At 38.3% G+C, this 22,636-nt stretch overlaps 1 protein-coding gene across 3 annotated transcripts; it reads right to left on the bottom strand.

Moving 5' to 3' along the window:
- Positions 1 to 219: 219 nt before the first annotated feature.
- On the bottom strand, positions 220 to 22,636 carry LOC127456509 (interleukin-34-like). Of its 3 annotated transcripts, none has more exons than XM_051725040.1 (8): positions 22,543 to 22,636; positions 17,224 to 17,358; positions 4,570 to 4,676; positions 4,225 to 4,302; positions 2,751 to 2,942; positions 2,234 to 2,396; positions 1,068 to 1,119; positions 220 to 905 (listed from the first exon to the last, which is right to left on the bottom strand). In XM_051725040.1, the coding sequence occupies exons 2-7, from the start codon at positions 17,261 to 17,263 to the stop codon at positions 1,076 to 1,078; spliced, it is 624 nt and encodes a 207-aa protein (XP_051581000.1). In that variant the 5' UTR covers positions 17,264 to 17,358; positions 22,543 to 22,636; the 3' UTR covers positions 220 to 905; positions 1,068 to 1,075. The 3 variants fall into 3 exon arrangements, with proteins under 3 accessions (XP_051581000.1, XP_051580998.1, XP_051580999.1); XM_051725038.1 differs by lacking the exon at positions 22,543 to 22,636 and adding an exon at positions 21,451 to 21,912; XM_051725039.1 differs by lacking the exons at positions 220 to 905; positions 22,543 to 22,636 and adding an exon at positions 21,451 to 21,929 and having other exon boundaries at positions 1,065 to 1,119.

The following is a 22,636-nucleotide window of genomic DNA, read 5'->3' as shown; positions in this document are numbered from 1 at the left end:
ATGAACATTGGTGGAGTTGCAGCGTGAAGCATTTACATGTTTCCACTGATCATGGTATAAATAATGTGTGTGTGTGTGTGTGTGGGGGGGGGGGGGGGTTAAGTAATGGCTTGTTTTGATTATTGTGCCCCCACCCCCCCAGAATCTACACCCCTGTGTGAAAGGTGAGAGTATAATTGTAAAGAAGCCAAACCCATATTTTACACCAAATGATGCATGTGAACACATGGGGGTGATTTATTTTCCAAGCCATATTACAACAGTTACCAGAACATTCTATGGCAGGAGTCCAAATAAATAACCTTGATTAAAATCTGTATATAAAACATGTGAAAATCTGGTATCTAATACACTTGATCACCTTAAACAGCTTTTTATAGTACATTTAATAATACTTTGGTGCAATCTTTCAACATTGAACCAGCAGTAAAGCATAAAAGTAAAGAAACTCTGGTTAAAAGCAACAATGCCGACCAAGCCAGCAGTCAGCACAACATTTGCATGCAAATGATACAAAAGAAGCTCCATGTTACTATACATCTAGCCTAAACAAATTCAGGAACATTTACAACATGGTAATGATAAAATACTCTTTTGGCATACATCAAAAACGCCAGATTTATTTTCCTAAGAAATGTAAGTCACAGTGGCAAATACTTTTTGGAATTACCAATAGACAATGCTACAGTAGAGAATAAAATCTGCTCTCCTTCATAGAACACACACACAGTGCATACTTGGTCATACATTAGCAAAACACTGCTTAAATATAAATATGCAAACACTTAAGTGGGCAGGTGGGTGGATGGAGGATGAGGGTATGATTTTGAATGATGGAGAGCAATAGCTGCGGGGTCAGTAGAGTGTCTTCCAAGTGGCAAGTTGGCTGCTGCATTTTTTTCCATCTGGGTAACACATTAAATAATATTTATTACATTTTAAAAGAAATAGTCAATTACTTCACTGGAACAAAAGGCGCATAAGCACGTTGCATGCCACTACATAAACCAAGTAACACCCATTTACACCTATGCCAAAAACATAAGAACAGGATCAGATCTGCTCACATCTGCTGCTATGTTGTCTTCTTTTCTTTCCTCCGGTTGAGGACTTCACAATCTAGAAACGAACAAAGAGAAACACTGTGTATAAGTGACCACAACCTTAAGATATAATTGAAGGTAATACATTAGAATATTTGAAGGAAATTATTAAAGGGATAATTCAAATAATCTGTCATCATTTGCTCACCCTAATGCTGTTCCTAACCTGTATAACTTTCTTCCTTGGAACAGAAAAGGAGATGTTTAGCAGAATGACAGCCTCAGTCATCATTCACTTTCATTGTATGGAAAAAAGATGCAATAAAAGTGAATGATGAATGAGGCTGTCATTCATCATTCACTGAAGAAAGAATGTCATACAGTTTTGGAACAACACGAGGGTGAGTAAATGATGACAGAATTGTAATTTTTTTAGTTAGTTATTCCTTCAAGATTACAATGGCTCCCCCAAAAATATTTAAAAAAACATAATGCCATTAATGCTATTCAAGACACCTCAAAGAATTGGTAGAAGGCATAGACCAGGCATGTTCAGGCCAGTAAGGACATGCGGAGGTTTTTTAGGTGCTTTACATCCTTCAAACCATCTTAGACAAAGGCTGAATCATGCAAACATCTCATTTATAATGAAGGGGATAAAGATTCAATCCCCTTACATTTTTTTCTTTCACAAAGACCAATGGTCGACCACAGACACGCATCAACAAACAGCACAAGCTGTTGCTACTGTGTGCATACATTTTGGGGGAGGGTGTGGAACAAATATTTGGTGGAATGGTGGAAGTACCCTTCTTGTGGTTGGAATCATAAATTCCCCAAATCTTTCCAAGTGGTAAAAATAATTAGATGGACCTCAACTCTTACCTCAAACCTCCAAATAACAATGAGTAAGTGAGTACCACCAATTCCCAAAAATTCCCAATTCCAGACTACAAAAACAAGTACTCTCTGTTTGTTGAATCGATTTAGAGGGACTTTGCATAGGTGGTAAATTTAATGGATCAATGTTTAGCAGATCAATATGTTAGACTACAGTCCAACAAATGTAAAATTCAAAAAGGGTAAGTCAAAAAACTGAAATCTGCATACAAAAAACACCAGTGAATGGACAGTCCCCTGCAGGGTTCAAGTGATACATTTTTTTCTAAAGGTCTACCGTTTTCACTTACAGTCATAACTGTCATCTTCTGTTGAGAAGCAGTCTTTGAAAAGGCAAAGCATGGACCGATAACAGTTGTCTAGTAAGGACTTTGGTGTAACAGATTTCCATCCCTGGTAATATGGGTCCCTCAACTTATCACAGATGTTTTGTATGCTCTCTGGAAGTTCTCTCTGTTTTGACAGAGATACAAACACAGAAACACATTTTTACATTACTAAAACAGATTACTCAGAAGTAACATCTGCAACATAGACTGGACACATTCAAAAGATCAAATCCAATTTCGTTTTAGACAATCTGGAAAACAACATCCCTTTGTTACAAAGCCTTTGTGATATCAAATCCATTAGAAGGCTTCTTTCATAAACATCAATGCGACAGATAATTGTATTTAAAAAGAGAAACCTTAGGTGTCCAAAAATTGGCTATGAGACTATCAAAGTAAGGAGTGGCAATGAAAGCTAGAATGATTCGTAATGCATTAACTGCTGTTGAAAAATCAGAAATGACATCATTGTTCTAACCTCCTCATCTCTGGGATTCTGTTGGATATATAGCACCTGGAAATCTCTGAAGAGGTTCTCCAGATTGGAGAGGTATTTACGGCGTGTAGGATGCCTCTCAGGCAGGACCTTTAAAATCCTCTTTATACCCTGCTGACTAACCAAGACCCACAAATCCTGTAGATCTCTAAGCTCCACCAGAGATTCATTCCTCTAAAGAACAGAAAGTGTGGAAAGAACAAGATAAGACAGAAAGAGTGAGATGAGAGGAAACTGATCCGATGAGGAACATTTTCATTTTGATTATAATGGTTGTGATATACAGACATGGGATATTTTATAAGTCCTTGTACGAGTTTACGAGTAATGATGGAATTGAGCTAGGTTTAAAGGTCACAGTGTTTATGCCAGTTCGGGTCAAGTTAAGTTCTGAATTTATGGCTTCAAGTGTTCAAGCCTCTATAAAAGAAGTATGAATAAATCATTTTGTAATGTGCCTCAGATTTTATAAAGAAAATGCACTCCCATGGGGAATAGTAATAGAATATGCAAAAAGCAAATACATTTTTCACATTCCTTTTTTTGTTTTGTTTTTTATTGTCTTGGAGTTAGATGTACAGCAACATTAAGATGGATACATGGCAGTATTTAGAGTCATTGAAAAATAAATAATCATTTTGTTCAACTACAAATGTCCGAATATCCAGAGATTCATGATGTCTGTGGCTGTGACACTGAGCTTATAAAAAAATTCATATAAAAGACAGCTATAAAACATAGCTGGCTAAAAAAACTATACTGCTAATAACATACTGTTTACAACTCATTTGTGCGTGAATCTTGTGAAACCTGTCAAGAATATTTCACCGAAAAAAAAAAAAAAAAAAAATATATATATATATATATATATATATTATTTTGCATAAAGAAAATGAAGCCTGTTTTAGCACAAATAAGATTTTTTGCATTATGATGATTTCATTATGATGATTGTTTTTATGACAATTTAGCACATTTTCCCTACAAAATACTTATTACTGTAATGCAAAGAAAATCTCATTTTCATACTTGTACTGCTAAAAAAAACTTGTAACATATTTATACATCATAATAGTATTTGTTGTACTGCCTTTAATTTATGCTGATTTGAATAATGTTTTTAATCACAGTAAAAATTTACTGTATTATACAGTATTTTATTTATTTAGTTAGTTAGTTTGTTTTTGATTTTGGAGTGAAATATTACCCAGACATATCCAGACATGTTTTGTTAGATTCACAATTATATCTCTGCTTATGTCGAGTCATAACTTTTAAATCCCTTATAAGTCTTAAAATGATGACCCGAATCTGACTGTAGCCTAAGTCACCGGCTCTTAAACAGAAAAAATAGCAAATTAATGTGGGAAGTTGTGAAGAGTGTGGCTTGTATGTGATGGTGGGAAGTGATTCAGAGGGTTCGATTGGGGACAGGGTCAGTGGGCTAAGGACTCACCAGTCTGCTAATGTTGCGTAGCCTATACACCTCCTCATAATGCACTTGAATGGTATAGTTAATGGGAAAGTTCATTTTCTGTAAATGTTAAAAGTAAAACCTCTTAATGGCATGTCAATCATTCCTATTATCTCACAGTAGCCTATGTGACACATACTAAAACATTTATTCTCCACTTTATGCAAGTTCTTCTTTTTCAGACATTGACCACGACTTGTTTATATATGTTCTCAACATATATCCATATAAGCTTTACAAGAGCCCAATATATTTCAGTTTCATATGTTCCCCATTATGTTTCAGAATATAACTAAGCAATATCAAAGGCATTATGCATCTGCTTACCATATAGCGTCTCCTAAGAGTTGAGTTCAGGCTGTCCCTAACTGTTTTCAGAGGTCCACAGAGATCTGGGGCTGCACTCATGCACATTAGTAATACACAAATAAAACCTACAGGAGTGAAAGAAAAAAAAAACAAAGAAAGTAATTGCTTTTCAAAACATAATTAAAATGATTTCTGTTGTGTCCTTAAACCTTACATAAAAAATGCATAGCATAATAACATGGTTTGGCTTCATTAAACACAAACACACACAACTTTCCTTTTTCAAAAATTCCTTTTTCAGATGATTCTATCACTTGAGAGTAACATGCAGTCCCTAAAAGAGATTTTTTTTATCTGTAATTTAAGTGTTTCTTCTTCTTCTTTTGGTTTGATTGGCGGTTGGCAAACCAGCTTGCAAGTGCATTATCGCCACCTACCGGAATGGAGTGTGGAACAGTAAATTAGCGGGAAAAGAAAGAGAGGAGGAGAGAAAAAGGGCCTAAATTCTTTCTATTAGCCCTGTTTCCTTCAGATACTCAATTAGGTGACTGTATATTCCCCATGATGCCTCTCCCAGGAGGTTTCCTATAATGGCATTTAGCTTAGCTTTCTTTAATACTGATATTATTTCTTTTCATATCCCCTACATTCCAGCAGCACATGCTGAACAGATTCAGGGTGACCACAGTGTGCACATCTACCAGTTGGGTCTTTACCTATTTTATGAAGTGTCTGATTAAGTCCAGTATGTCCAGTCCTGAGATGGGTAATGACTGCTTCTTCCTTTCAGTTCCTGCCTAGCCTCCTTCCCAAACCAACACGATTCTGTATATTATAGGGATGTCTGCCTGTATCGTTTATGTCCCAGTACTTTTGCCATATTTTCCCCACTTGACTCTTTATAATTGTTTTGTCCTCAGCTTTACTCAGCGGAATTTTCATGTTTACTGTTTGCAATTTGAGTGATTGCTTGGCTAGTTTGTCAACAACCTCATTTCCTTCTACTCCTACATTAGCAGGAACCTAAGCAAAGCAAACCATCAGACCCTTATTGTGTAGTTTGTATATTAAATGATGAATTTAAAATAGATGATCTTGTCTGCATGATTTCACGGATCTAATGCTTGTGAGTGCTGCCCAACTATCATATGCAATTAGAGCATTATTAATGTTGTTTTCTTCTAACCAATGCAAAGCTTTTAAAATAGCTACAAGCTCAAAAGCATATACTGATAGAATATCTGTAGTTCTTTCCTTAATTGTTACCTCGTACTATGGGATGAAAACTGCTGTTCCTATACGTCCAGTCTCTGGGTCTTTTGAGCCATCTGTAAATAATATCAGCTTATCTACAAAGTGCTGTTCAATGTAATTTTTTGCTACCCTCCCAGCAGGTACCTGTTTGGATTTATTCTTCAGTTGTTGCTGTATATTTAAATCTACTGATGGCATCACAAATAACCATGGAGGAATAAATGAAGATGGAACTGTCAGACTGTATTTTATGTTACACAAACCTTTTTTTTCTGCTTTTATATTTCCTATCCATCCAAAGCTTCTAAAATTGGTTTTATTGTGCTCCCAACAGTCCTCCAGGATGTTCTTTATTGGGTGTGAGCTATTATGCCGCTTCAGATTAATCCAGTACGCTAGCATAAGTTTCACTCTTCTTATCCGTAATGGCATTTCCCCCGTTTCAACTTAGTTAGCAGCTGCTGGAGATGTTTTAAATGCTCCACTGCATATTCTTAGTACTTGTGCCTGCTCCGTATCCAGCTTATTAAGGTGACATTCTGCTGCTGACATATAGGCTATACACCCATAGTCTAATGTAGCTCTCATAAGGGCCTGGTAAATATTCAACAGTGATGCTCTGGTTGCTCCCCAGTCTTGTCCTGACAGGCACCTTAATAGATTGTTGACCTTTTTACACTTGTCCTTTACTTTATCAATGTGGTGCTTCCATGTTAGCTTTTCATCTAACAATACCCCGAGAAATCTGATCACATTGGCCTGTTTGGTGTTTGGCCATATAATTTCAAGGATACTGCCTTATGGCGTCTAGAAAAACATATCACTTGCGACTTTGCTATATATAACTTAAAAGCCAATTTATTTGCCCACTGTTCCACCATCTCAATTGCAGCCTGCATTTTCTTCTCTATATATTTTAGATTCCGTCCCCTTATCCATAAAGCCCCATCATCTGCATACAGCGATTTCCCTATACCTTTAACAATTTGCTCAAAAATATAATTAATGATGATGTTTAATAGCACTGGACTGCAAACACTGCCCTGTGGGGTTTCATTCTCTACTTGATATACTTTTGAGTATTCTTTACCTACCCTTACCTCTCCTCTATTGTCCTGCTAAATAGGAAGTCCAACACCCAGTTATATAACCTGCCGCCCACACCTAACTTACTTAATTTGATAAGCAGTCCTTCCTTCCACAACATATTGTATGCTTTTTCGACAATGGAAAAAGACTACTACCACTATTTCTGAATTTTGGACTCTAGGCTTAGGATAGGATCCATTGTATTTCTACCTTTGCGAAAACCACTTTGAAAAGGAGAAAAAAGGTCTCTACTCTCTAGAAAATTTTATTCACTCAGTTACCATTCTCTCCAGAGTTTTCCCTAATTGTGATGTAAGTGCTATTGGTCTATAGTTTGAGGGGTCTGATGGGTCTTTCCCAGGTTTTAAAATTGGCATTATGATTGACTGTTTCCATGCCACTGGAATTTTCCCTGTGTCCCAAACTTTATTAAACAACTTTAATACTGCAAGGAGTGCACTGTCTTCCATATGTGCTAACATACTGTAACAAATGTCATCTTTTCCTGGTGATGATTGTCGAGTATTTAAAATGGTCCTTTTTAACTCAAACAAACTAAAAGGTAAGTCTAAGCTTTCTCTTGACATAGTTTTCCTTACATTAACACCTGGATTCTGTGCTAGAGTATTGTCCCTACACTGTCTAGCTCTTACTGATAAATTTTCACTAATGTTTCTGCCAAAAGCTCTGCTTTCTCTATATTACTTACAGCTGATTTGTTGCTGCTTAGCAACACTGGTATTGTATCGTTTCTCTTAATTCCGCTCATTCTTCTGATCATTCCCCACATGTCCGACAGCTGTGTCTCTCTCCCTATCCTATTACAATATTGCCTCCAGAATGCACGTTTAGTTGTTCTTGTAGTCTTCCGAACTACTGCCTGTGATCTTTTGTAATTAATTAATGTTTCTAAAGAATGGTGTTTCTTTAACTGTCTAAATGCCCTGTTCCTTCTTTTTACAGTTTGCCTACAATTTTCATCCCACCATGGTACACTCTTCTTACCTCTGTTCCCTGATCCCTTCGGTATTGTTTCCTCTGCTGACTGTATAATGACTGCAACCAATTTTTTATTGAATTCATTCCCATTTGACATATGTTCACATCTGTCCTTACTCAGTGCTTGAAATTTTTCCCAATTGGCTTTGTCTAATTTCCATCTTGATATCTTTATCTCCTCTTTTTGTTGTACTTCTATTCCAACCTTGATTCTTATATGATAATGATCACCATTGGTGACTTACTAAACACCTCCCATGTTGTAACACCCGCAAGTCCATTTGATTCCAATGTTAAATTGATTGCACTTTCTTTATTTTGAATACTGTTATACCTAGTACCTCTCCCATCATTCATACATACTAATCCCTTGTCCTCTATAAATTCCTCTATGATTAACCCATTTGTATCCGTTCTCTCACTCCCCCACAGTACACTATGTGCATTGAAGTCTCCACACCATATCACTTTACCCTGTATTTACCCACAGTATTCAATGTATCAAGGCACATTCTATTACATGGATTATAATAATTACTTATAGTTATTTCACCCTTTTCTGTCCAGATCTTGATTACTATTGATTCGTGTTCTTTTCCTAAATTTATCAGATTATACCTAGTACCATTTCACACAAATGTTGCCACACCACCACCTTTCCCAGTCATCCTGTCATTCCTAATTGCTGTATAACCCTGTATTATAAAATCCCACTGAGGTCTTAGCCATGTTTCCTGTACACATATTATATTAGGTTTATCCTGTAAGTTTGAGACCATTTTTTTTTAAATTCCTGACCATTGGCAATGAGACTTCTTGCATTCCACTGCAGAATAATTAATGTACCATCACCCCGTGACGGTGAGCTAGATGTCCCTCCACATAACATTTCCTCAACTGCTTCCCATCCTAGACCTATGACTCCTAGATATTTTTCTGCTGATTTTACTATTTGTTTTTGTTTTTCAGTCTTCTTATCTGTTTGTGCAGAATAGTTTATGACATCAACCATGAACAATACAAACTTGTTTCTCCCCACAATCAGTGTGTCTTCCTTTACTACATCCCTCACATGGTCTCATTTTGTTGCTCTCTGTACTTATTTTCTCAGCGTGTGATTTGCCTGGCCGCACAAAAAGCTGCTTCGGCATACGTAATCCCTTGGGAAATTTTCAGTCGCTGAACTTCTGCTGCTCTCTTACTGGCCTCGCACCCCCAGTAAGCAGGACTGTGATCCCCCAAACAGTTGCAGCATTTAAGCTTAGCTCCCCTTTTACACTTTCCATATTCATGTTCGCCACTACATCTTCCAAATCTTTGTTTGCCCTTGCACACTGCCACTACGTGGCCATATTTCTGCCATTTAAAGCACCTTAATGGCGGAGGAATATAGGGCCTGACCTCGTAGATATTCTCGACGGTATTCTTTCCTCATCGCGTTTCAACATAACTGACAGGCTATCAATTCTCTCGCCATTACGAGTGGTTTTGAGGCATCTTGCTTCTGCCACTTTCCCTCACATCATATTTTCTTTAATCTGATCTATCAGCACACTTGTATGTATTCCCGAAATTACTCTTCGTACCATCTTTTTATCATTAATCAGTGTTCCTTGCACTCTCTTCCCTTTAATCTTGTTTAATTTGATAGCCTTTCCTTGTTGATTACTGTCCTTGCAAAGAATCAATAGTGATCCATTACGCAAAACTCTTGCACTCTTAACCTCACCCATCAGTTTGTTTATTGCTTTAGTTAGCTGAATTGGGTTCCACTCACCAATGAGGCACCTTCTTGAACCAGTTTAATGATTACTTTGTATTCATCATTTTGTTCTCCTGTTGCTACTATGTTTTGCTCATTATCAGTTTCTTCCGAATGAGAACTTGCATTTTGTTCCCTTTGTTTTTTACGCTTTCGTCTACGGTTAATCTTCTGCACATTATTCCACCCTTCATCATTCCCGCCACCTACTTCCATTCCTCCTAGCTCACTTCCTGATCTGTCACTTCCCTCTGCCATCTCCTGTCAATTCAAAGCCCGGCTGTTTGCCAATCGTCCGCGCCATCATTTAAGAGTGCTTTCACACTTGGTTTGATTTGTTTGGACTGAACCCGAGTTCGTTTCCTCCCCCTGCCCCTGCTGGTCTCAGTTCACATCATATTATTTGGGTCCGAACCGCGGCCCGATTACATCATCAATGTGACTAGCATACAAGCAGGAGCTGTTTACCACTGAAACTAGGTAACAACTCAAAAAGACATCAGCTTCACTGTGTTATTAAATTAGTAGTCTCTTTGGATTTACCACCTTAACTTTACATGCACGGAACGACACGCATGTTTGTCTGCAACGGATGCAATGAATGTGCATTGGTGTGATGAATGTTAGCGTTTGTCTGCCACGAGTCCATGGATGTGTTGCAAGAAATGTGAAGAATGTGAGCTGCTCTCTGAAGGCAATTTATTTGGACACAAGCAGGTATGAGAAATGCATTATACCATAATAATTATTGCTTACAATGATGCAAATTATACATCATCACAAGCGGTTCTGCTATTTGGTATGATTGCGTTTAAATCAGCAGCAAACCATACCAGAGTTCACATGAACCGTACCCCAGACTAGAGGTCAGTATTTTGCAGATACTGATAACTAAGGTGGTGGATAGGGTAACCGATTAGTCAGCTGATAGTTTTTTAAATCGATTTATAGAATATAAAAATATTTTCTAAGTCATTCCTTACTATGACGGGCACAAATACAGAGGCAACAAGAGTCCAAAATTAATAAAATTACAGAGGCAGTTTATTGTGCAACCAAAATCCCAATACTAACCAGAAAAGAAAAAAAAATTGGGTGCTTAACAAAGGACTTTTATCTATAAACAAGCCCGAAACACTCCGGGGACTCTTGTTTTAAAATGGCGAAGGCTTGGCTCTGTTATTAAGCTTTTTATAGCCTACGTATTCACTAGATGAAGGGATTTGTAAATATATATTTAATCTGGTAAGGTGTAATGAGAAATAAGGTTAATTATTATTCACAGGGAATGAAGTTGGACATACGACGTAAATTATGTGCTGATGGGGCTCATTGCGATATACACTATACATTTTTCTTTGCATGCCCTCACTTAAATTTAGAACACTTGATTTGTCTAATTAAAATAAGCATTGAAATGAGGATAAATATATGAGTGAATATTGTCAATGATCACAAATTTACATACAGCAAATCCCCATGAGGTGTCAGTGATTGTTTTTATTTCACGTCTAGAGGCTGCTTTTGTACTGTTGAACCAATCCTTTCTAACTGTAGAATCCTCCAGCATCCGCCACAGAGGAATAATGAGGAAAAAAAATCTAAACTATTGGCTTAGATTTTTTCGATCACCGATAGTTTCTTTTTGGATATAACGGTCTACCTCTACCCCAGACTACCTTTTCAAGCGGACCCTTCAAAGAGACATTATCACACCAGTATCTTTAACATACTTCACACCAGAACATCAACAATAGTAATTGATGTTGGAAACTGCACCCGAGTTCAGAAAACAGCGTTCACATTATCCAAACGAAATGAACTTTTGCGTCATTCGAACTCGGGTGTGAAAGCACCCTAAAAGTTCATAGCTTGTTTTCTTCTATGTCTGGTATTAAGACCCAGCTACATGTTACTTTTACATTTATTCAGAAATGTTTTGAGGATAGGTTAACTATGGGCATTAAATAATTCATGATGTTTACAAAGTCAATTACTATTTTTGATGTTTTGGTGGCTTTTGTGAAGTATGTTAAAGATACTGGTGTGAAGATGTCTCTTTTTGCAATATATATATATATATATATATATAATAAACATACATAATTAAACTAGACCTCTCTCCCCCCATCTCTTCCCCGAAAGTCCCCCAAAACCGCTAAATAATTACCTTATTTTCTGACAAACAGTCCCCAAACCCCAGCCTTCTACTTGCCACCTCCTTGAAAGCTGCCACCCTCCCCATCTCCGCACACCACTCCAGAAGTGATAGCGCTCTGTCCGATTTCCAACCCCTTAAAATAATTTGTCTGCCAATCATAATACTGGTCAGAACCCAATTTTTTATATGTTTGTCCCCCAAATTTATGACCGCCTCATCGCCCAAAAATGCAAAGTCTGGGGCAAAGTAAAATTTGAGTGCCCAGTATGTCACTCATAAAACTCTGAACCTTCAACCAAAAATCTTGGATCTTAACACACCCCCAAAAGACATGGGTTTTGTCTCCAACTTCTGATTGGCATCACCAACAGGTGGGTGTGTTTTTAAGACCAAGCCTATACAATCTAGAGGGGGTCCAATAAAACCTATGTAAAATCTTGAATTGCATAAGGTGCACCCTTGCGTCTCTAGATGCAGACTTGACATTTTTTAGAATCCTAGCCCACATTCCCTCCTCCAATACCAAGTTTAAATCTTTCTCCCATAATCTCTTGAGAGAAGTTGAAGCTCCATCCCCCAGACTCTGAATTAGCAGGGAGTAATACACTGACGCCTCATGACCTTTTCCAAAAGCAGTAATCACCTCTCCAAGAGTATCTGCTGCTTTAGGGGGGTGTGTGCTACTCCCAAAAACAAAACAGAGCAGGTGGCACAGCTGTAAATACCTATAAAACTGAGATCTGTGAATCCCAAAATGTTGAACCAATTTCTCAAAAGATCTCAACACTCCACTCTCATACAGGTTGCCGAGTGTAGTAACCCCCCTCACAATCCACTCTGACCAGGTGAAAGGGGACTTATTAATACATAATTTAGTTAATTTAGAGGCAACATTTAAATAAATGTCTGAATTAAACACTCTGGACACTTTTGTCCATACCAAGTGCAAATGCGAGATAACGGGGTGTAACTTAACTTCTCCGATTAGTTTGATAGAAAGGCTTTGCAATGGCAAAATAGGGGCAAGAACTTCCTGTTCAATATAAAACCAGGGAGGGGCTCTTTCAGGTGGAAGCGAACAATGGTTCAAATGTCTGAGACCGAATGCATAATAATAAAACAAAATCTTGGGTAGGTCTAGCCCCCCTTTGTCAATCGGCCTATGTAACTTATTGAAATGTAATCTGGGACGCTTACCGTTCCAAATGAAGGACTTCTCTATGCTATCAAATTGCTTGAAATAAGAGAGGGGGACAGCTATAGGGAAAGATTGTAGCAGGTAGTTGAATTTTGGAATACAATTCATTTTAATAACATTAACCTTCCCAATCATAGATAAATGTAATGAAGCCCACCTGCCCACATCGCTCGAAAACCTTTTTATTAAGGGGTCAAAATGAACTAACTAAATCAGACAAATTTGCTGGGAATAAAATGCCCAAATACTTAATGCCCTGTTTAGGCCACTGGAAGGAGCCCGGCTAGAAAGCCGTTACTGGGCAGTACGCTGTCAGAGCCAAAGCTTCAGATTTAGACCAACTGACTCTGTATCCCGAGAACTTAGAAAAGGAATTAATAAATCTATGGAGGCAAGGCATAGATCTAGTGGGTCGGAGAAGAATAATAAAATATCATCTGCGTAAAGTAAAAGCTTATGCACCATACCTCCCGCCATCACCCCTGGAAAATCATCTTCCTTTCTTATCGCAACTGCTAATGGTTCCAGGGCAAGACAGAACAATAATGGGAAAAGAGGGCAACCCTGCCGGGTGCCCCTATCCAAAGTAAAATAATCTGAAATTAATCCATTTGTTTGTACCGCTGCTACCGGGTGTATACAAAGTAACTTAATCCATCCAATAAAATTATTCCCGAATCCGTATATTTCCAAAATCTTAAAAAGATAATCCCATTCTACCATATCAAACGTCTTTTCGGCGTCAAGTGAGATGGCCGTGACCAGAGTCTGATCATTCGCCACTGACCACATAATATTGATGAAACGCCTAATGTTGTCATAAGAACTGTGGCCCTGAATAAACCCCACCTGATCTATATTTATAAGGGATGTCATAACTTTACTTAATAGGTTAGCCAGAATTTTTGACAATATTTTTACGTCTAGCTGACCTCGAAAGATCCATTCTAGGACCTTTGTCCTTTTTTAAGGATCAGACTGATCCGGGCTTGTGTCATGGTTGACGGAAGCTTTCCATTCTTTAATAATTCCATATAAACTTCTAACAAATGTGGAGCCAGTTCTTTAGCATAAGATCTATAAAATTCAGCAGCAAAACCATCTGGCCCCAGAGCCTTACCTGTAGGCAAGGCCTTAATTACCTCGTCAAGCTCCTCCAAGGTCATCTCAGAATCAAGAGAATTTTCGTCAATTTAGGGAGTTCTAATGGTTCCACGAAGTTCCTAATATCCTTATCAGTAGAGGAAGGCATGGAACTATAAAGATCAAGATAAAATTCTCTAAAAGCATTATTAATATCAATGGCCGAGGTAAATATTTCCCCATCAGCAGATTTAATTGAGGGAATGGTAGAAAAAGACTCTCTCTGCTTTATGTATTTAGCCAAAAGCTTCCCTGCTTTGTCTCCCGACTCAAAGTATGACTGTCTTGCCCTGAATAGCTAAAACTCCACCTTCCACAACAAAATAGTATCATATCTGTATTTCAATCAGGTCAATTATCTGAGGCCATCAGACGACATTTAGTGCTTCAGCTCCGCCTCGGCACTTATTCCCTTCCAACTCCACCAGTTCTCGTGCTTTGGATTTTTTGGTGAATGATGCATACTGTGATCCGGTCCCTAAGAACCACCTTAAGTGCCTCTCTAGCCACGCCCACAGAGGATACTGAGGACCAGTGGGTCTCCATATAAACATTAATTTCAGCCTTTAACATTTGTTGAAATTCAGGATTTTGCAAAAGGGATACATTAAAGTGGCAACTATATAATTTCTTTTCTCCGTATTTGGCAACACCTCTAAACTCACCAGGGTGTGATCTGAGATTAAAATGTTTCCAATTGAGCAATCAACAACAGATGAAATGAGGGACTTAGATATATATAAAAAATCTATTCTACAATAAATCTTATGAACTGATGAAAAAAATATATAGTCCCTACCAGATGGGTTCAAAAGTCTCCAAACATCTGTAAGGCCAAGAATTTTTACACATCCTGAGAAGAGTAAATGTTGCTCTAGGGGGCTTGCACACTTTTTTTTCGCTATGATCAAGGACTGAGTCCATCAAAAGATTAAAGTCTCCTCCCAGTATTATATCATGAGGGGTGCCAGCGGCTTGCAACTTCCCTTCAAGATTTATAAAAAAGCCATGTCATCAGCGTTAGGTGCGTAGATATTTGTCAAAGTCAACCTTTGCCCCTTAATTTCTGCTAAAACCATAATGACTCTTTTTAATGTATTTTTAATCTGTTTGAGACATTTTAATTGTAGATGTTTACTTATCAATGTAATGACTCCCCTGCTCTCACTTGAGCCAGCACTAAAGAAAACATGTTCACCCCATATCTTCCCAAATTTTCTTTGATATACTGTCTTCATAAAACAGTTAAAAATCTTTCGAATCTCACCGGTTATGACATAAAAAGTATTAAAAACTAGCAAAGTGCGCAGAGCTCGCCGTTCACACGTCCAACCCTCGCATGGCCTCACGTGACCTGAAGATGTCTCTTTGAAGGGGATGACGCATAAAGTGACATAGATAAAGTGTGAAAGGTTGCTACTGTGACTCCTAGATTCAAACCACAGCTCGACTTACAAGGAGAACGGTGTGTTGAAATACTGCACAGAAGAAAAACAAAAATCTCAAGATCTCCTCCAAATTGATTTCTCTTAATCTTTCCTCAAAAAACACAGCCAGACATAAGCCAAAAAAATGAATGAATATTTACAAGCCATAGGGCCACAACACAACAACTTCTCCTTCACTAATCTACTGCAATCTACATGTGGTCAAAGGCAGCAGACATAACAGGCATGAGATGGTCCTATGTCAAACTTTTTCCAGAAAATAAAAGTCAAAATTAAAGAGGAATTGTGCTAGTAAACCTGAGGCCAAGGCTCGGACTGATCCTGTATCTATTTTAACAGGAGGCTTTTATTGTTAAAGATAAGCCATTCTGACTGCTTAGCCCACAGTGGAAGACAGGGCACCAGCAGTCATCTGTCACTTTGCTGTGGATCACATTGCGATCCTCTGGCCTCTGTGGCTGCACTAAAGGCATTTACACAGACACCAACAGTCAGCAAAGTCTCAGAGACCATGAAAAAGACTTCCGAGGGTTAGAAGAATTTGTTGTACCACAGGACTTGGACTATTTAGTCCAACCACTCAAACCCCACCTCTCAACTAACTTATTCTGGCATCCATTCCCTCTCTTTTACCTTATGCATCAGTCTGTCTGGCTCACTCTCCCCAGCACAGGAAGTGGTGACATTAAAACTCACTTCTTAAAGCCCAAACATACTCTATGTAAGTACGTAAGCATGCTCAATTTCACGCGTTGTTATGTTGTGAAATGTGTCAGAGCGTTGCCGCAAGGGGCATTACAGCAGATTTTCTTTTTTCAATCAACAACTGTCATGGTGGAGCAGCAATTTAAGGAGAGTCTTGCCGAACAAGTTAGATTATACAAACATAATTCTGTTGTCTTTTTAGCAAATACAAAAGCACACTCCTCAACAGTCAACATGTTGGTTTCGTGGCACCTAAAAAACTCTTTCACCCCCTTGTGGTCCAAGATTTGTAACTGCCAGAGCAACGCAAGAGAGCACATAATTTGTGTACAATGGGACCACGTGTTGACCCTGCGTTGGTGAAGCGCTCGCGTTTGTGTACTTGCGTGAAGTTTGTTTGGGCCATTAGTTCTACTGTGACAGCATCATACGCAGTGGCTTTCTTCAAGCATACTGTATGTTCAGCCTGACACTCATTTTATGAAAAAGAAGGTGGCCAAATATGCAAATGTTCATACACTTATAACATGTATTAACAAATTGTTGCCTAATCTAGCTCACATAACCAGCCACTGAAATTCCCACTGCCATCTGGACATATCAGTGGTCTTTGTCATTTGCATAAGTGTACAAGAGTCTCTCTCCTGCAAGCTGAGGAAGTAATCAATCGTATTATGTAGCCTTTTTCAGCTACTGCAAAGTATATTTATGTCTAACGCTGTGACATCCAAATTTCCCACACAACTCATCACAGTTCTAAATAGCTGCACGTGTCTGCTTTAATTCATCAAACCCAGAAAAAGATAACAGAATCTTTCCTCACAACAATATATATTATCTCTCCAGGGTCAGATTGACATACACCCTCACACTGTTTAAAGTTTAATTCACTGAATCACTGGACTTCACTTACCTAACAGCACCCTGAGGAGCCGGCATTCAGACTGCAACATGGTTCTGCTTTTTCTCTGCTTATTAGCCTTTGCACTGTGATGGGGCCCTGACACAAACTGCTCTGGATTCCACAAAATTCTTATGTCCTCTTGTTCTGTGGAAAATAATTTGCAGAGTGAAGTCAGACAAAATGTCACACCACTTATATAGTTTGATATCAAACCAGAATTAAGTGTAAAATATCACACTACTGTGACATGAAGTGCACGCAACTGCACTTTCTTTGAAATTTTTGGACAATGAAAACCCAAGCAAGAACCATGAATGGCACACCTAAATTCATCTAGGCCTACTGTCCTTTTTGATGATAGGATGCAATATCTAAAAAGAGACAGACCTAACACATCTGATTTTATTGACCAAAAAAAAAAAAGAAAGAAAGAAATGAAAATAAAGTTGTAAAAACATAGGAAAGACATTCACTGTTCATCCAAAGGACTGGACTTCTATCAATAATGTTCCTCTGTTTTTCTTCTGCAGTTCCTATGCAGCTGTGTAAAACAAATTCAGATGTTGTCTCTTTTTTGTCTCATTCTAGAGGAAAAATAAAAATTCCTTTTAATCCTAATGGGAGTATAGCAAATTCTTAACATAGACAGCTGGATGCTGACTAATATCTAAGAGCATTTGATGAATAAGTGGAACAGTATGTGAGTTTTATTATAAACATTTTTTGTCTCTTTACTAGAAGTGTCATCCGTAGACTACTTTTATATTAGTTTCTTTGATATGGGAAATTAGCAAACCTATTACATAAAATAGAAAATATGGGTCGAACAGCATGAAGTACAGAGCTGTGAATTTCAGACAATGTGAATGCACTGTATCCATCTAACGCACCTGTACGTTTTTTTATTTTTATTAAAGGAACATTCCGGGTTCAAAATAAGATAAGCTCAATAAACAGCATTTGTGGCATAATGTTGATTACCCCAAAAAATTATTTCGACTTGTCCCTCTTTTTCTTAAAAGAGACTCTGATGTACTTATCCTCTTGTTTAGTTGTACATCTGGCCTTCCACATCTCTTTCTGTCCTTGTTAGAGCCTGTTGTCCTTTGTCTTTGAAGACTGTAGTGTACACCTTTGTATGAAATCTTCAGTTTTTTGGCAATTTCAAGCATTGTATAGCCTTCAATCCTCAAAACAATGATTGACTGACAAGTTTTTAGAGAAAGCCGTTTCTTTTTTGCCATTTGTGACCCAATATTGACCTTAATATTGGCCAGTCTATTGCATACTGTGGCAACTCAAAAACAAACACAAAGACAATGTTAAGCTTCATTTAATGAACCAAATAGCTTTCAGCAGTGTTTGATATAATGGCAAGTGATTTGCTAGTACCAAATTAGCAATTTAGCATGATTACTCAAGGATAAGTTGTTGGAGTGATGGCTGCTGGAAATGGGGCCTGTCTAGATTTGATCAAATAGTGATGGTGTTGCTTTTTATATCAGTAATGTCCTGACTACTTTGTGATCAGTTGAATGGCACTTTGGTGAATTAAAGTACCAATTTCCTTCCGAAACAGAATCTGTACATTATTCCAAACTTTTGGCCGCCAGTGTATATTGTTTAATTTGACATGAATTAAATAGGTGTTCTTTGGCAAGAAATTAAGATGATCTCCTATTGCAATCCAAAAATCCGAAGAATAATTAATACATTTTTTTAAAATATATAAGGAGAGTAGGCCTATATCAAATATAAATACAGTATATAATAATAATAATACATTTTAAAAACACAGATAATATACGCCAATATTTAGGATACTACATTATACAACAATAATAGCATTCACATAAGCCGATCACATAAGCCGAACACAAAAATTAATGTAGACTACTGATCAAATTATATCATCAGAACATCCTGTAATTCACCTGTAATCTCAAATATAATAAATCAAAAGCAATAGATCAATTGACAGTGCTTTAACATTATGTCAATCATTAATTAAACTCAGGTGCGGGTTTATGATTTCTAAGGCCCCAAGCAACCGATCAACCTGGGGCCCAGTTTTGAACATAAAACTGATCATCCTATCAGCCGTTGTAGCCAAGTACATTCAAAATGTTTAATGAAATAAAATTCTAGTTAAAAATAATTCATGCATGTTTTCCAGTTTTTTCGTCAATACAGTGATAAAAAGCAATATTTACCTACATATATTTTTACAAAACACTTTTTTTTTTCTTTTCATGAACAGGGTGTGCAAAACCTACTACTGCACACATTAACATTTTGGAATTCAGTTGTTATTTATTATTATTATAACCAAACAATTATTCATTATAATACAGTATGATACAGTATTATTATTATTATTATTACTTTGAGGATTTGTTGTACACAATAGTAGTATATTTCTGTCTTATTTACTTTCACCTGGAGCTTATGCTCTAATGCAGCAGTGTATTGTTCACCATGTTGCAAAAGGCTTATGTAAGCATTGTATGCAACATTAGTAACAGTATTGTAACAGTAAACATACAAGGCACGGCCAGTAGCGGTATTAACCACCACGCAATTGCGTAGGAAAGTTCCCCAAAAACCGCTTGAGAGGTGATGTTGCTCTGGGTACAAGCGCGAATATGCTGCGGTCTCAGAGCGGTTCACGAAGCCTACGGGTTCGGGTCAGTAGGACTTTGGGTTCGGGTTTGTAATTTATGTATATAAATATTTATAATATATATAAATAGATATATACTTGTTTCGCCCGCGCACTCTCACTCACAGACACGTGCGAACGGATGAGGGGCTGTTCACACTGAATGTATTTTTGTGTGCGTCTAACCTGTTTTTCTATTGTTTTTCTGTGTAAACACGCGCTGGACGAACGTCCTTGACTGCTGCATCGCATCTCGCTGTTTCTTCAGTGTCTCACGCAGGACTGGAACATTTTTAGACACTGTGTCAAGTTAAAACGAACTTCAGGTTTCAGAAATACATGTCGAGACGCCTGCGTTCCGTTTCAGTCGTTGCGCTGCGTCTTGACTGTTATTAGCGCAGGTGTCACAATTCTGAACAAGTTCAGGCTGCAAAGAGGTGACTGTTACAATTTTTAACACGATTCCAGATTATTCTGCACCATGCAAAGTTTCAGCGCTTGATAAAAAAATTTTTGTTTTTGTTTTTTTTTTTTTTTTTTGTTTTTTGGAAAACTGGAAAACATGCATTAATTATCTTTAAATAATTAAAGATTTTTATATCATTAAACATTTTGAATGTACTTGGCCACAATGTCTGATAGGAAGAATTTAAAATTATGATTTAAAATAAATATAGTCATTTTTTAAGCAAAATGTTTCGAAATGGGGCTCCGGTTGGTCGGTTTATTGGGGCCTCAGAAACCGTAAACCCGCCCCTGGGCGCGGCAGCCCCTCAGCACATTAGAAGAGAGAGAGAGAGAGAGAGAGAGAGAGAGAGAGAGAGAGAGAGAGAGAGAGAGAGAGAGAGAGAGAGAGAGAGAGAGAGATTGCCGTTTATCAAGCGCTTAAACTTTGCTTGGTGAAGTATAATCTGGAAAAATGTTAACATTGTAACAGTCACCTCTTTGCAGCCTGAACTTGTTCAGAATTGTGACACCTGCGCTAAAAACAGTCAAGACGCAGCGCAACGACTGAAACGGAACGCAGGCGTCTCGACATGTATTTCTGAAACCTGAAGTTCGTTTTAACTTGACACAATGTCTAAAAATATTCCAGTCCTGCGTGAGACACTGAAGAAACAGCGAGACACGGTGCAGCAGGTATGGTCGTTCGCCCAGCGTGTGTTTACATAGGAAAACAATTGAAAATCAGAGCAGACGCACGCAAAAACGCGTTCGGTGTGAACGGCCCCTAACTCATGGGCGAAACAGGTTCGGAAGTCCTGTATATTTTTTCATAAATTACAAACCGGTTAGCGGACGTCTAACATGAACCGCTCTAAGAGCGCTTACAACAGCGTATTAGCGAGTGTACCCAGAACATAATGTCACCCCCTCAAGCGGGTTTTGCAGCGCTTTCCTACCGGGGCAGGGCCCCCCGGTGTCCGGGGCCACACGCAATTGCGTGGTGGTTAAAACCGCTTATGATTAAATTAGATTTCGATGAAACACGTGTTTTCTCCTCTTTGCCAGACACATTAATGACAACGAACGCGCTTAATAAACAGCGCAATGAAAATAAATAAGCCACAAACCTTTCGATGCGACGAGCCAGGTTCTTTCACCAGGAAACCATCATTATAGTCAACAGCATATAATTGTTTGCTTAACCTTGTGAATATGTCGCTGACAGTTCCAGGCGTGCAGAATGCTGGATTAAGTAAAGTAGCCCCTTTTTCAATGCAATGTCCTCCCAGATGACTTGGAAACTCCCTTTCTTTATGTTACCTCTGTAGGTTTAAATATTTACACGCCCATCTATAGCCTCCACGCGAAAGTACCACGAGTAGAACACTGAATAATGAGTCTGTAGATGGGGCTCTCGTTACTTTCACTTTTCAGTGGCCTCAACTTAACACATCAGTTGCTGGATGCGAGCAAAAGCGTTTACAGCCTATCTGAACTTCAAAGAACGAAGAAAACTATGCTATACAACCACTGATGTCGGTATATAAAATAGTCGGAGTTACCACAAAACTGACACCAGCCGGAGATTCGGCTGCTGCAACAGTGCAAAACCGGTTATCATCGGCACATTTGTTCTGTCAGTCATATACCTAAGAAACGAGCAGCCAAGTATCACTTCTACCAGCACCAATGTGTCTTTGTTCCACTCTCCCTCACCTCATTCACCCACGGACATTACCGATTCCTACATTTACTGTGGTGACAGGCTTGGCACAGTTGTACACAGTGGGGATATCTTGACAAAACGTCTTTTTCGGCCTCCGAAGCGCCTCTCAAGTCAGCTCGTAACACAATGGACAATGAGTGGGCATATGGATGACCAACGCGCGTCGTGCGCACATGCGTTGCTCGTAGGATGGCATTGTCAATGGCCACAATGGCCCCGTTGTTTTGTGGTACCTATAATCTGTTTTTAGGGGTCGGCACAGCTATCCGTGTTATCCTAACAAAGGCCAGAGCTAACGAAATGAGAGGAGCATTCCAAAGCCCCTCAACAACACCCAAAATAATAAAACAGCCAAAACACCATCTGTCATCCCAGATTACATCACGTCAATATGGAAACCCCCAAAGGAAGAAGAATGTGACAGAAACTTCTAAATGTGTTTCTCAAATTGATAGTTCGGACAAAAATGAAAATTCTCCCATCATTTACTCACCCTCATGCCATCCAACATGTGTATGACTTTCTTTTTTCTGTTGAACACAAACAATATTTTTAGAAAAATATTCCAGCTCTGTTGGTCCATACAA

Source organism: Myxocyprinus asiaticus, chromosome 18 (assembly GCF_019703515.2).
Source record: "Myxocyprinus asiaticus isolate MX2 ecotype Aquarium Trade chromosome 18, UBuf_Myxa_2, whole genome shotgun sequence".
Classification (NCBI taxonomy): Eukaryota; Metazoa; Chordata; class Actinopteri; order Cypriniformes; family Catostomidae; genus Myxocyprinus; species Myxocyprinus asiaticus.
Note: the sequence above shows the minus strand (reverse complement) of the source record. Positions and strands in the feature narration are given on the sequence as shown.

Coding starts and splice junctions, on each gene's coding strand:
- LOC127456509 (XM_051725040.1), bottom strand. CDS start 17,263: ATGTTGCAGTCTGAATGCCGGCTCCTCAGGGTGCTGTTAG. Junction 4,303..4,569: donor CTCTTAGGAGACGCTATATG/GTAAGCAGATGC, acceptor TAACATTTACAG/AAAATGAACTTTCCCATTAA. Junction 2,397..2,750: donor AGAATCCCAGAGATGAGGAG/GTTAGAACAATG, acceptor CTGTCAAAACAG/AGAGAACTTCCAGAGAGCAT.